Source organism: Pleurodeles waltl, chromosome 5 (assembly GCF_031143425.1).
Source record: "Pleurodeles waltl isolate 20211129_DDA chromosome 5, aPleWal1.hap1.20221129, whole genome shotgun sequence".
Taxonomy (NCBI): domain Eukaryota; kingdom Metazoa; phylum Chordata; class Amphibia; order Caudata; family Salamandridae; genus Pleurodeles; species Pleurodeles waltl.
In genome coordinates this window covers 1836088212-1836103191 of record NC_090444.1, presented here as the reverse complement: position 1 = coordinate 1836103191, position 14980 = coordinate 1836088212, and the positions used below count along the sequence as shown (strand labels likewise).

The 14980-nt window shown below is 48.3% G+C and overlaps 1 protein-coding gene across 1 annotated transcript in view; it reads right to left on the bottom strand.

The window, feature by feature from the left end:
- Positions 1 to 14980, bottom strand: part of DNAH8 (dynein axonemal heavy chain 8) — a 9979189-nt gene that overhangs the window by 5767347 nt on the left and 4196862 nt on the right. The window contains exon 32 of the mRNA XM_069236651.1: positions 4246 to 4372. Within this exon, the coding sequence (XP_069092752.1) occupies positions 4246 to 4372 (127 nt within the window). The remainder of the gene's footprint in view (positions 1 to 4245; positions 4373 to 14980) is intronic.

The window sequence follows — 14980 nt, the reverse complement described above, 5'->3', positions numbered from 1 at the left end:
TGATGGCATATCGTGACACCTACTGGCTGCTGATGTACCTGTGGACTAGGAAGTCTTGGAGGCTGAGGAGGGGACGGGGTGGACTGGGCAACCCGCTGGCTCCCTGATCCCTGGGAACATACAGCGGGTGTGGGTCTGTGGCCAGGGGGAAAAGGACGCAGTTGGGTGCCGTAGCCAAGAAAGGGGAGGAAGGCGGACTGTTGGGGTCTAGGTGCACAAGGCCAAGGGACCGGGACGTAGCTCGGGAATCCTTAAAGCGCTCGAGCGCCGAGTCCATCTTGTCTCCGAATACACATGTGCCATCAAAGGGCATGTACATCAAGGATTGCTGGACATCCCCCGAAAAGCCAGACGTTCTCAGCCAGGCGTGGCGTCTCAATGCCACCATCGATGCAACTGATCTGCCTAGAGAGTTGGTCGTATCCAGTCCACAACGAATCATTAACTTAGCTGCATCCCTTCCATCTGTTACGGCTTGGGACAGGACAGTCCGGGCCTCCTCCGGAACTGCAGGCAGCACTTGCTCGACCGTATTCCAGAGAGTATGGGAATAGCGGCCCATAAGGCATGGGGTGTTCACGGACCACAGCGCTAGACTGTTGGAAGAAAATAACTTCTTCCCCAAATTATCCAGTCTTTTTGATTCCCTATCTGGGGGTGCGGCAGGGAATGCGCCAGATGAAGAAGAAGAAGCCTGTATGACAAGGATCTCAAACGAAAGGTGTTGGGTCAGGTATTTCGGGTCTGATGGCACAGGTCGATGGTGGCGGGCAATCGTCCCATTCACAGGAGCCCCTGTGCTGGGTCTGGAACAGGTACCCAAAAGGATGTCTGTCAGTGCTTCATTAAAGGGTAAAAGGGGCTTGGAAGAGGAAGACCCGGCTGAAGCACGTCAGTTAGGATGTTAGGCCTAACCTCCACAGAAGGAAGCTCGAGGTCCAGGACCTCATCGGCTCTTCTCACCACCATAGAGTAAGAAGCACCCTCCTCTGTAACCACACTACAAGGACAGAGCATACCAGTGTCAGGGGAGGTGTCTAGACCACTGGCATCACCCAAATCCTGCACCCAGTCCATTCGGGGGTCAACCTGGTATTCTAAAGGGTCCAGTAACCCCTCCATATTCTCCCCGTATCCATACCCACAAGAATAAGGTTCGGGATCAACCTTGGGCCCAGGAGACCCAAATCCTGCACCCAGTCCATTTGGGGATCAAGCTGGCATGTAAAGGGTCAAGGGACCCCTCCATATTCTCCCCTTCTCCATACCCACAAGAATAAGGGTCTGGATCAACCCTGGGCCCAGGAGAGCCCATAGAGAACAGAATCTGAGTAGATTGACGTCGTTCTGGTTCTGGGTCATCGGGTATGAGGATGGGATCGACGTTGATTGTGGGCACAACCGACGTCGGGAACGTCGACGTCTGACCCGACACCGGGGAAGGTCGTCGTGGCACGATCTGCGTTTGGATCCGGAGAGGCCTTCCGAAGACGAGGCCGAAACTGAAAGCTTTGAAACCGAAGAGACCCCAACCGACTCACCTGTGCCCGAAGGCCCGAAGGTGGGTCGGACCACCCAAAAATGAGGCGCATGGCCTCGTAAAATTCTTTGAGTTGGTTGGGGGTGGCTCTGGTTCCCTGGAAGTCAGGGAAGAGCGGAGCCGACCCAAAAGGAGGCTCCGTTGATGGAGGCCTAGAGCATCGATGCTCTTCCCGCGTCGTATCATCCGATGGACAGGGTGAAGTCGAAGAACGCTTGTCTTTCTTCGACTCCTTCTTTTTGTGACCCAAATGTCCCATATGACTTGGAGGACGAAGAGTGGTGATGACTCCGCGGCCGGTCTCGAGACCTTCCTCTCGAACTGGACCATAAGCGCCATGGAGTGGAGTGTCGAGCCGCCATGAGCTTTAGGGACCGCTCCCTCAAAGCCTTCAGGTTCATGGCCCGACACTCGAAGCACGACTTCGGGTCCTGATCACGCTCCAGACACCATAAGCACACTAGGTGCGGATCCGTCACCGACATAGTTCAGTGACAAGAGTCGCAGGGCTTGAATCCGGTCTTGCGGTACATCCCTCGACGCATCCACAAACTTGTCAAAAATACGACAAAAATGTTGACGTAATAAAAAAATGACTGAGGTAGCTCTTCTCCAGATCTGCGTATTGGTTGGTGCGGAAAGAAAAGAACTGACCTCAGCGCGCCGGGGTGGAGCCTATATACGACCGCGATGTCATCATGGTGAGCATGACACCAACGACGCCCGCGGAGTTGACCACTGCCACCTGACGGCGCGCAGAGGTACAGCTCGAAGAAAAATATTCGGATCCAGTCTGATGCCTGGGGAAATTCAAAGGTAAGGGATTTACAACTAGAAGTGTCTATCAAATATCATTACAGAGGGATTTAGCATCCTTACATAACTGCTTGGATTCTCCTGAATATAGATAGCATGAGATATAAGTGTGGCTCAACAATGAACCTGACTTGAGAAAGGAAATGCAACATCTCAAAGATAAGGTCACAGAGCTACAGAACCACTCCTTGTACTTTAATGTTTCTCATTTCTCACATGCAACTATCCACTTTTGTTTTGCTGATGTTGCAAAAAATTAAACAACGTAGCAGTCTAGTTTGGGTGGATGTGGACAGGGATTAGCTGCCTTGGTAGCTTTGGGGAACCTGCACAAAATTCTCGAAAATTAAAACAGATATCAAGAATACATGATTGCTCTTTAGGGAGTAGAAATAAATAGAACCAATGTCACTGGAACTCAGAATACATTATATTAAATACACTATATCACTGGATCTGGTGACTCATAGATGTGTACATAAGAGCCTCCTGATCTTCATCACTGGTTTATCTTCACAATTCCAAAATTCAGTCCAGCTCTAGGGGGGGTTGTACACAAGGACCCTTCAAGAAGGTGTATCCACTAGAAAGCAAGATTACTCACCAGCAATTTAATTCTCTTTCGGGGGAATCTTTATTGAAGTCATCAGTACCTAATAACCCTCTCCAAGTGAGGTATGAAACAAGCACTTTCTTTAATGCAACATATACAATAATACCTTTGTCTCAGAAATGCTAAGTTTCAAAACACAAATATATGTTTAGTTAGCTAATATGTATGTAATATTGACAAATTTCATTAATTCAAAAACTTCATTAAATAAAATTTAATATGGGCATTGCAGCTAGGTAGACTTTAATGGCTGAAAAATTGGCACTGATCCCTTAAGGACGCATTCGCCACTAATATCCTATCATTCTGTGATAGTGCTTTAAACAATAGCATGTTTGTTCCCTACGCTGGAGAGTAGAAATAGTTGATTTTGACTTCATTTGAGATTTCCAAGGAGGACCAGGTATACAGGCAAGTAATATTTCCTTCTCTTTAAGGCAATCTTCATTGATAGTCAAAAGCACTGAATATAGTAGTAGCTAGCCAGTCCCTTTGAAAAACAACTGAAAGAAACAGAAAAACGTTATGCTTCCCATGAGGCTCTTCAAGGAGATCTGGCTTACTGGGGGTCAGCACTGAAGTGTGCATCAAAACACTAGTATCTATTTAAAGTGTGGCCAGACCTTCCAGTGTCTGCCTTTCAGATCTCTGCAATGGCAATGAACCTAACAAAAGAGGTATTTTTAGCCTTCGCCTCTAGCAGAGGGTGTCATTGTTGTATCAGTCAAGGTCCTGTTGGCTTTCTGAAGACAATGCAGGATGCATGCGACTATCAGCCAGAAGATGTTTTGATTTAGATGAACTCAACCTAGTGGGCCATTGCTCACAAGTAATTGTTGTCTTTCTCAATTCAACCTATGTAAACTTTTAACATTTTCCTGTCATCCAATGTTTGAAATGATCTTTCTGCAAAAGGAGGGATAGTTCTGAAAAAACGGATTGTTAATTCAACCTACGTAAACTTTTAACGTTCTCTTGTCATCCAATGTTTGAAATCATGTTTCTGCAAAAGGAAGAATAGTTCTTAAAAATACGGATCTAGCCCCGTCTTTTTTCGATTACCAAAGGCAGATTTATTCCAGAGAAAAATGTCTGATTAAAAGAAGTGTATTGCATCCTATTCATCGCTGTTTAATTTCATTACTGTGTTTAAATACTATTTCACTCACTAAACTGTTAAATGGCTGTACTTCCTACAGAACATTGACAAGGTCTTGACATTTAGGTATTGTTAGAGTTATTGTCATAATTGATTAATCATAAATAATAGTCATACCTATGTTCATTTCAATTGCTCCCACGAAAACAGATGGATTCAGATTTTCAATCTCTTGTTCTAAAGTAGCATAATACTGAATTTCAGATTTCATTTCTGGAAGAGTTGGATTACCAGCCATAAATTGCTGCATTAGAAAACATGATATCTAGTTAAATAATCAATTTAACTTCGAAAGAACTGTACAAATACTTTTACAATCATCTGAATGCATATCAGCTCTAATAACTCAAAGTGACATACTGAAAGCACTATGGGTCAAAGGAGGTGCAGAATACACTTTTGGATAAACGTCTTCCCAACTGCTGACTGTCATATAATTGTGTGCCAATATCGGTAAAATAGGTGACCATAGAAACAAAACAGGTGATTTGTTTGTAGATGTTGAACACCACGTAAGCACAGATGAATCAAGTCGCCTGTCGGTGCTGAGAGGAATTTATGTGGCCACAAGGTACGGTGATTTCATTACCTGATTGTTTGTTATCACCTTGTTGGACTGTGGGAGTTGACTAGGAGACATTATGCCAACTGCCAAATTGAAGGGATAATGCTTCACAGCTAAATCTGCGCTTATTTTGCAGATCACAAATCTGGAGGGCCTGTTTTAGGTTTTATGGATGATACATTGAACTTAATTTATGAAAGGGATGGGAGTGCGGGGGTTCTCCATGAACTACTGAACTATCAGTGGCCTTTAACACAGTGGATCACAGCATTCGGATACACCATTTAGCAACAGTAGTAAACTCAGATCAAATAATTTTTGTTCCTGTCGTTTCTTCTAGTCTGCCCTCAGCAAGTTTAGTATGGTCCTATCTTGTCAAATTGATATTTTTTCCAGATTATTCTGCCCAACATCAAAAAAGGTTCGCTAGACTTCTTGCAAACCACTGAGCATTACACGAGTAAGGCGCATATTAGATAACTATCAGTCCTGTGGGACAGGAGTAGGTAGTGTAACCAAAACCCTCTTTCTTCATAAATAGACACACTCAAAAACACTAGGAAGCTAGACATATATTTTTTAAGTTATTAAAATCAAAATCCTATCCTAGCGCACACAATATGATCAATAGTTAATATAAAAATAAGCAATCTAGTTAAAAAGAAGAACTGCAAATATTGTAAAATGATAAAAGTATTTTAGGGTTTCACTGCGTAGATATTCCCAAGCCGTACCTTCCCCCGACTAAGCACCCACATACCTTTGATGAACAACAGAAGCAGTGTTCAATAAAGAGACAGCAGCTGCTGTTCTTATCTTCATATTACAGCAGCTGTGTTGACCTCGAGCGGGCAGATAAGCCTGTTGAAGGATTCAGTGTGCCTTTTCTGTAGAGTTCAGCAAGAAAAGGTGTTTACAGCTACTTTATGACTCCCAGCTTGGAGTCCCTTAATCAATGTCTCTCTCGTTTCAGTTCAATTCTGTATCTGAACACTGTTATCTGGCCAACTCAAGCGGCCAGAAACCTGGAAGTTATCTTTGATAACAAACTGTCCTTTAAGGCCCAGAATTCTTCAGAAGCCCAAAATTGCCTATAGATTTTAAGGGCACTTTAAAAATTCTCACACCTTCTTTCATGGGAGGCTAGTAAAATGGTAATCAGAGCCAAAGGTCTGTCTAGAATAGACTATGCAAATGCCTTGTATTTGGGTTTACCTGCCTACCTGATTTGCTGATTACAAGTAATCTAGAACTCAGCAGTTTGTCTGCTATTTAACCTTCAGAAAAGCCCACTTATATTTCCATATCTCAACTAAGTACAATGGTTACTGTAGGAGGCTGGCTCAGTTTATGGTGTACACCTATGGTGTGGCACTATATACGGAGTCCAGGAAACCCTTAGTGTTTAGGTGTCCAAATAGCAAACGTTCTCTATGGGTAGCTAGGTGAGCAGCTAAAGCTGATCCAGGAGGAGTGTAAGACACTTGCAATACCACAATAGTCAGTCAGTAACTGTTCAGAAGAAAGAACCACACCGGGTGTTGCAAACATAAAGTATTATTACAACACTAACTTTATACTAACATTGTTATATCTCAACTTGGAGATATATACACACAAAATATACACTTAGCAACAAGCAGGGAAAGCATGCAAATACATGATTCCCTATGGGGGGCAAATAATATACTAAGAAAGTGATATAAGAATGTAGGGCCCCAAACAAGGTAAGTGTGTTAGAATCCCAGGGGCTGGGAGAGTAGGAAATTACCAGAGGTAAGTACTAGAAATCCCACAGGTGCCCGGGTGCAGAATTGTTATTGAGCCGGGTGTCCCACAGGCTAACACTGGACTGTTGCAGTATGGATTCAGGACCCTTCCCAGTGGACTCTGAGGAAACCAGTTGGCACAAAGAAGATTGGAGAGTGCCCCCAAATGTGAATACCCAGAAGATCAGAGTACCTACACCAGGGAGCCCAGGTGCATAGGAGTGAAGTGGCATCAGAATTGCTAATTGAAGATAATGGAAGCCTTGGTTGTCCAGCTGCTGTTGTGACCTGTGGACCAGGCCAGTGGAACCCAAAGATGAGTTCCAGATGCGAAGAATCTGAAAAAGAAGGTGACAGTGTCCAGAACCCTCGGAGATGTCCAGGCAGTGCAGGTAGGCAATGCCCACCCTCTTGGAGGTGAAGTTCCTGCAGGACAGTGAAGGAAGAAGTCCAGCTACAGAGTCCAGGGGATACAGGAGATCCTTGGAGTTGCCCACAAGCTGTCCCACGTTGGTCACGGAATTGCAGGAATGTCAGTGGCCAGCAGGACCACCAACAAGCCTTGGCAAACGCAAATAGATGTTACAAGGTAGATTTTAGGTTTTTAGGGACCAACAAGGTGCTAGTGACTCGACCCTTGGAAGAGAGTCAGGGCAGGCCTTCAGCGGGAAAGAAAGCAAGCCAGAGTCAGAGGAGCCCCCACAAGTGATCCACTGGCAGCGAGCACAGGGATACATGGAGAGGCCTCAGCAGGACAAAAAAATAGGAGTCCCACATCGCCGAAGCTGCAGAGTGGAAGCTGGTCTTGGAGTTGCAGAGTGCTGGAGGATGGGGATTCTTGGAGCTCAAAGATCTCTTGGAGGAAAAGTCAACAAGCCTTGGCAACAGCAACAGTTGCGGTGCTCCTGGGTTCAGTTCCAGTGGCTGCAGCAAAGGTCCACCATCTCTCAAGTTGGTCAGAAGACAAGTTGGACTCGGAGACGACCACCGAACCACCACCTGTGAGCAGAGCCTTTTCGGTGTCCATGGAACAGCAAGACCCACCAGCCCACCGTTGTCGTCTTGAGATGCCTGCGGATGCAGGCAGAGTCCTTGTGACCCTGGGGAATGCACAGCCACAGATGTTGCAGAAATCTTGCAGGAGCCAGAGAAACAATGTTGCAGTGGAGCCCTCCCAACTGGATGCAGTCTTGTTTCAGCTCCAAAAGCAAAACAGCAGAGGTTCTGGAGGCCAGGAGCAGTAGATGTCTTGCAGAGAGTTCCTTGAGGAGTCATGCTCAATGAATCTGAGGGCCAACCCTCGGGGGAGCACCTAAGTAACCCTCAAAGGGGGTTGATCACTCTCTGTAATGACCCACCTATCAGAGGGGGTCAGGGACGTCATCTACCTGGAGCACCCAATCAGATGCTCCCAGGGATCTCTGCCTACCTTGTTTCTAAGATGTCAGAATCAATCGGCCACCTGGAGGAGCTCTGTGCACCCCCCTAGGGGAGGAGCTGGACAGAAGGGTAGTCACTCCCCTGGGCTTTGTGTGGTTTTGCGCCAGAGCAGGATCCAGGGGCTCCTGAACTGGTGCAAACTGGATTATGCAAGGAAAGCACCAAATGTGCACTTCAAAGCACTCTGGTGGGGCTCAGAGACCACCCCACTCTAGCCCAGAGACACCTATTTCAAAAGGAGAGGTGCGTGCAGGAAATCCTTCATTCTGCCTTCTTCTGCTTGAGGTAGGCTCATCAGCAGGAGGGCAGAACTGTGTCTGGGGACGGCAGCACTGTGGGATGGCAGCCAGACCCCGTAAGGCTGCACAGGCAGAACTAGGGGATCCTCTAAGGAACCCCCAGAGTGTATGGGATCATGCAACTACCACTGGGATAGGTGTAGTTGTATAATTACGTCATGTTTGATATCAAACTTGCCTACGTTCGGAGAAGCCATTATGTAGTTGGCCACTTGTGTTGAACAGTGTCCACCACCTACCTTAAGATGGCTTCCCTGCACTTACAAAGCCCAGGGAATGGAGCCTGGGCATTGTAGGGGAACCCTGCTCATGCAGAGGTACTCTCACACTTAGGGACATGCACCCTGCCCTTGGGCTGAAGGGCCTACCAGAGGGATGACTTACAGTGTTAAAGTGCGGTGACCGCGATATAAGGCAAGCCTTACATCTAAAGTGAAAGGTGCATGCATCATTTCATGCAGGTTGCAATGGCAAGTCTGCACACACACTTTGCATAGGCTCCCATGGGGGGCATAATACATGCTGCAGTCCATGGGAGACCACTGGTGTACCAATGCCCTGGGTACCTAAATAACATATACTAGGGACTTACATGGGTGCATCAGTATGCCAATTGCAGGTGTAAAGGCTTACCAACAACCAAATTTAGAGGAGAGAGCACAGACACAGGGTCTTCATTAGAAAGGTTCTCAGTGTACTAGAGTCTAAACACACTTACCCCAGGCAAGAAGTGGGGTTAACTATGTCAGAAAGATGCTACTTTCCTACAGTTACCTGTTAATAAGAAGATAATGTTCAAAGCATTCATATTTGCCCATCAGGCATTTCAAAATTCCAGTCCTCATTATCTGAACAAAAGAATTCAGGAGTACTAGCCTAATAGGGACCTATGGTCTAGTAAAGCACACTTGATACTGATCCCTCGCTTCACTAGCAGAGGTGCCCCCACGTCGCCCAGGACCATTTTCCCAGACTTCGTGAGTGCAGGGATGCCATTTTACGTGTGCACTGGACATAGGTCAATACCTATGTCCAGCTTCACAATGGTAAACCCGAATATAGCCATGCAAGGTGTCTAACAACTGGGAATTGTGCCCCAGTACTGATTCTAGTATTGGTTGCACAATCCCATGCACTCCGAGGGCCCACAGGGGAAACCCAATACTGCCATGTCAGTCTTCTGAGGTTTTCCAGGCAGCCCCAGCTGCTGCCACCTCACAGACATGCTTATGCCCTCCTGGGGCATGAGCAGCTCAATCCCAGGAAGGCAGAGCAAAGCATTTAATTTGGGAGAGGGGTGTTACACCCCCTACCTTTCGAAATAGGTGTTACAGGCATGGGAGGGGTATCCTCCCAGAGCCTCTGGAAATGCTTTGAAGGGAACAGATTGTGCCCTCCTTGCATAATCCAGTCTACAACAGTTCAGGGACCCCCAGTCCCTGCTCTGGCACGAAACTGGACAAAGCAAAGGGGAGTGACCACTCCCCTGTCCATCACCACCCCAGGGGTGGTGCCCAGAGCTCCTCCAGAGTGTCCCTGGGTTTTGCCATCTTGGATTCCAAGGTGGTGGGGCACTCTGGGAGCATCTGAGTGGCCAGTGCCAGTAGGTGACGTCAGAGACTCCTCCTGATAGGTGCTTACCTGGTTAGGTGAACAATCCTCCTCTCAGGGCTATTTAGGGTCTCTCCTCTGGCTGTTTCTTCAGGTTTGGATTGCAAGACTCCAGCAGGAATCCTTGGCATCCTTTACTTCATCTTCTACCGACGGAACAGCCGCTGACCGCTCCAGGAATTCTACAAAACTGCAACAAAGAAGCAAAGACGACTTCTGCAACAATGTAACTTCAGCTCCTGCCAGCAAATGGAACAGTTTCCAGGTTGTGCATCCTCCGAGGACTGCCTGTCTCCAGCCTACACCAGAAGAACGGAAGGAATCTCCTGTGGAGTGACGGAGTCACTTCCCTGCTTCAGCAGGCACCTCTCTGCAGGGACGACCAGTGTGTTGGGTCCCCTCTCCAGCCAAAAGGCGTGGATCTAGCAACAAAGGTGGCGGACTAACGTGACTCAGAGAGTCCCCACCTCCAGCTGTCCAACTTTGGTGGAGTTAAGATCTTGCCTCCCCACGCAAGACAGTACCCCCGTGCACCACGTGACTTGCAGTTGCCAAGGCTTGTGTGCGACCTTCCAAGAAGTTCTCCGTACACAGCACAGCTTAGTCCCCCAGCACTCCATCCTGCAATGCACAGCTTCATGAGTGGTTCTCCGGCGGCATGGGAATCCTTTGTGTCGTGCTGTGTGGGCCTCCATTTGCACCTTCTTTGTCCCCGTGCTGTGGGACTCCTGTGTGTGCTGCGTGGTCTTCTGAGGGCTCTCTGAGTTGCTGAGAGCCCCTCTGTCTCCCACCAGGTCTCTCCTGGTCCTGGGCAGTGCCATTTTCTGCTAACCGTGAGCTTTGCGTGGGCTAAGGCTTGTTGGCAGAATCCAGAAATGCAAACCAGACTGCATTCATCCATCCGGCAAGGGATGTCTTCTGCACCAACGAGGAACCCGTATCTGTCTTCTTTGGTGCAATACTGACTTTGTCTTCTCACAGGTGGTTCTTCTTTTGCACCTTCGTCGTGTTAGCAGGGACTCCTGTTCTTCCTCGACTCTTCAGTGCTTCTTGGACTTGGTCCCCTTCTTCCACAGGTGTTCAGGTCCAGCAACTTATTGTTGGTGTCTTGCAGTCTCTTCTGGTTCTTGCATAAGCTTCTATCACAACTTCTTGTGTGTTTCAGGAAACATACTGTGATTTACTCATGTTTTCCTGGGCTCTGGGGTGGGGTCTATTACTTACCTTTGGTGTTTTCTTACACTCCGAGTGACCCTCTACACACTACACTTGCCTAGGTGGGAAACTGTAGGAGGCTGGACTGGCTTGTAGTGAGTACCAAGGGGTACTTGCACCTTGCACCAGGCCCAGTTATCCCTTATTAGTGTATAGGGTGTCTAGCAGCTTAGGCTGATAGATAATGGTAGCTTAGCAGAGCAGCTTAGGCTGAACTAGGAGACGTGTGAAGCTACTACAGTACCACTTAGTGTCATATGCACAATATCATAAGAAAACACAATACACAGTTATACTAAAAATAAAGGTACTTTATTTTTATGACAATATGCCAAAGTATCTTAGAGTGTACCCTCAGCGAGAGGATAGGAAATATACACAAGATATATATACACAATAGCAAAAATATGCAGTATAGTCTTAGAAAACAGTGCAAACAATGTATAGTTACAATAGGATGCAATGGGGAAACATAGGGATAGGGGCAACACAAACCATATACTCCAAAAGTGGAATGCGAACCACGAATGGACCCCAAACCTATGTGACCTTGTAGAGGGTCGCTGGGACTATTAGAAAATAGTGAGAGTTAGAAAAATAACCCTCCCCAAGACCCTGAAAAGTGAGTGCAAAGTGCACTAAAGTTCCCCTAAGGACAAAGAAGTCGTGTTAGAGGAATAATGCAGGAAAGACACAAACCAGCAATGCAACAACTGTGGATTTCCAATCTAAGGTACCTGTGGAACAAGGGGACCAAGTCCAAAAGTCACAAGCAAGTCGGAGATGGGCAGATGCCCAGGAAATGCCAGCTGCGGGTGCAAAGAAGCTTCTACTGGACAGAAGAAGCTGAGGTTTCTGCAGGAACGAAAAGGGCTAGAGACTTCCCCTTTGGTGGAAGGATCCCTCTCGCCGTGGAGAGTCGTGCAAAAGTGTTTTCCCGCCGAAAGAACGCTAACAAGCCTTGCTAGCTGCAAATCATGCAGTTAGCGTTTTTGGACGCTGCTGAGGCCCAGGAGGGACCAGGAGGTCGCAAATTGGACCAGCAGAGAGAGGGGACGTCGAGCAAGACAAGGAGCCCTCTCTGAAGCCGGTAGCACCCGTAAAAGTGCCAGAAACAGGCACTACGAGGATGCGTGAAACGGTGCTCGCCGAAGTTGCACAAAGGAGTCCCACGTCGCCGGAGACCAACTTAGAAAGTCGTGCAATGCAGGTTAGAGTGCCGTGGACCCAGGCTTGGCTGTGCACAAAGGATTTCCGCCGGAAGTGCACAGGGGCCGGAGTAGCTGCAAAGTCGCGGTTCCCAGCAATGCAGCCCAGCGAGGTGAGGCAAGGACTTACCTCCACCAAACTTGGACTGAAGAGTCACTGGACTGTGGGGGTCACTTGGACAGAGTCGCTGGATTCGAGGGACCTCGCTCGTTGTGCTGAGAGGAGACCCAAGGGACCGGTAATGCAGCTTTTTGGTGCCTGCGGTTGCAGGGGGAAGATTCCGTCGACCCACGGGAGATTTCTTCGGAGCTTCTGGTGCAGAGAGGAGGCAGACTACCCCCACAGCATGCACAAGCAGGAAAACAGTCGAGAAGGCGGCAGTGTAGGAGGCTGGACTGGCTTGTAGTGAGTACCAAGGGGTACTTGCACCTTGCACCAGGCCCAGTTATCCCTTATTAGTGTATAGGGTGTCTAGCAGCTTAGGCTGATAGATAATGGTAGCTTAGCAGAGCAGCTCAGGCTGAACTAGGAGACGTGTGAAGCTACTACAGTACCACTTAGTGTCATATGCACAATATCATAAGAAAACACAATACACAGTTATACTAAAAATAAAGGTACTTTATTTTTATGACAATATGCCAAAGTATCTTAGAGTGTACCCTCAGTGAGAGGATAGGAAATATACACAAGATATATATACACAATAGCAAAAATATGCAGTATAGTCTTAGAAAACAGTGCAAACAATGTATAGTTACAATAGGATGCAATGGGGAAACATAGGGATAGGGGCAACACAAACCATATACTCCAGAAGTGGAATGCGAACCACGAATGGACCCCAAACCTATGTGACCTTGTAGAGGGTCGCTGGGACTATTAGAAAATAGTGAGAGTTAGCAAAATAACCCTCCCCAAGACCCTGAAAAGTGAGTGCAAAGTGCACCAAAGTTCCCCTAAGGACAAAATAGTCGTGTTAGAGGGAGAATGCAAGGAAAACACAAATCAGCAATGCAACAACGATGGATTCCTGTCTGAGGGTACCTGTGGAACAAGGGGACCAAGTCCAAAAGTCACAAGCAGCTCGTAGCTGGGCAGATGCCCAAGAAATGCCAGCGGTTGGTGCAAAGAAGCTCTTACTAGGCTGAAGAACTGTGAATACTGCAGGAACGACAAGGGCTAGAGACTTCCCCTTTGGAGGATGGATCCCCCACGCCTTGGAGAGTCGTGCAGAAGTGTTTTCCCGCCGGATGGACGCCAACAAGCCTTGCTACACGCAAATCGTGCATTTGGCGTTTTTGGACGCTGCTGCGGCCCAGGAGGGACCAGAAGGTCGCAAATTGGACCTGCAGAGAGAGGGGACGTCGAGCAAGACAAAGAGCCCTCACTGAAGCAGGTAGCACCCGGAGAAGTGCCAGAAACAGGCACTACGAGGATGCGTGAAACGGTGCTCGCCGAAGTTGCACAAAGGAGTCCCACGTCGCCGGAGACCAACTTAGAAAGTCGTGCAATGCAGGTTAGAGTGCCGTGGACCCAGGCTTGGCTGTGCACACCGGATTTCCGCCGGAAGTGCACAGGGGCCGGAGAAGCTTGCAAAGTCGCGGTTCCCAGCAATGCAGCCCAGCGAGGTGAGGCAAGGACTTACCTCCACCAAACTTGGGCTGAAGAGTCACTGGACTGTGGGGGTCACTGGGACAGCGTCGCTGGATTCGAGGGACCTCGCTCGTCGTGCTGAGAGGAGACCCAAGGGACCGGTAATGCAGCTTTTTGGTGCCTGCGGTGGCAGGGGGACGATTCCGTCGACCCACGGGAGATTTCTTCGGAGCTTCTGGTGCAGAGAGGAGGCAGACTACCCCCACAGCATGCACAAGCAGGAAAACAGTCGAGAAGGCGGCAGGATCAGCGTTACAGAGTTGCAGTAGTCGTCTTTGCTACTATGTTGCAGGTTTGCAGGCTTCCAGCGCGGTCAGCGGTCGATTCCTTATCAGAAGGTGAAGAGGGAGATGCAGAGGAACTCGGCTGAGCTCATGCATTCGTTATCTAAAGTTTCCCCAGAGACAGAGACCCTAAATAGCCAGAAAAGAGGGTTTGGCTACCTAGGAGAGAGGAAAGGCTACTAACACCTGAAGGAGCCTATCACAAGGAGTCTCTGACGTCACCTGGTGGCACTGGCCACTCAGAGCAGTCCAGTGTGCCAGCAGCACCTCTGTTTCCAAGATGGCAGAGGTCTGGAGCACACTGGAGGAGCTCTGGACACCTCCCAGGGGAGGTGCAGGTCAGGGGAGTGGTCACTCCCCTTTCCTTTGTCCAGTTTCGCGCCAGAGCAGGGGCTAAGGGGTCCCTGAACCGGTGTAGACTGGCTTATGCAGAATTGGGCACCTCTGTGCCCAACAAAGCATTTCCAGAGGCTGGGGGAGGCTACTCCTCCCCTGCCTTCACACCATTTTCCAAAGGGAGAGGGTGTCACACCCTCTCTCAGAGGAAGTTCTTTGTTCTGCCATCCTGGGCCAGGCCTGGCTGGACCCCAGGAGGGCAGCTGCCTGTCTGAGGGGTTGGCAGCAGCAGCAGCTGCAGAGAAACCCCAGGAAGGGCAGTATGGCAGTACCAGGGTCTGTGCTACAGACCACTGGGATCATGGAATTGTACCAACAATGCCAGGATGGCATAGAGGGGGCAATTCCATGATCATAGACATGTTACATGGCCATATTCGGAGTTACCATGGTGAAGCTACATATAGG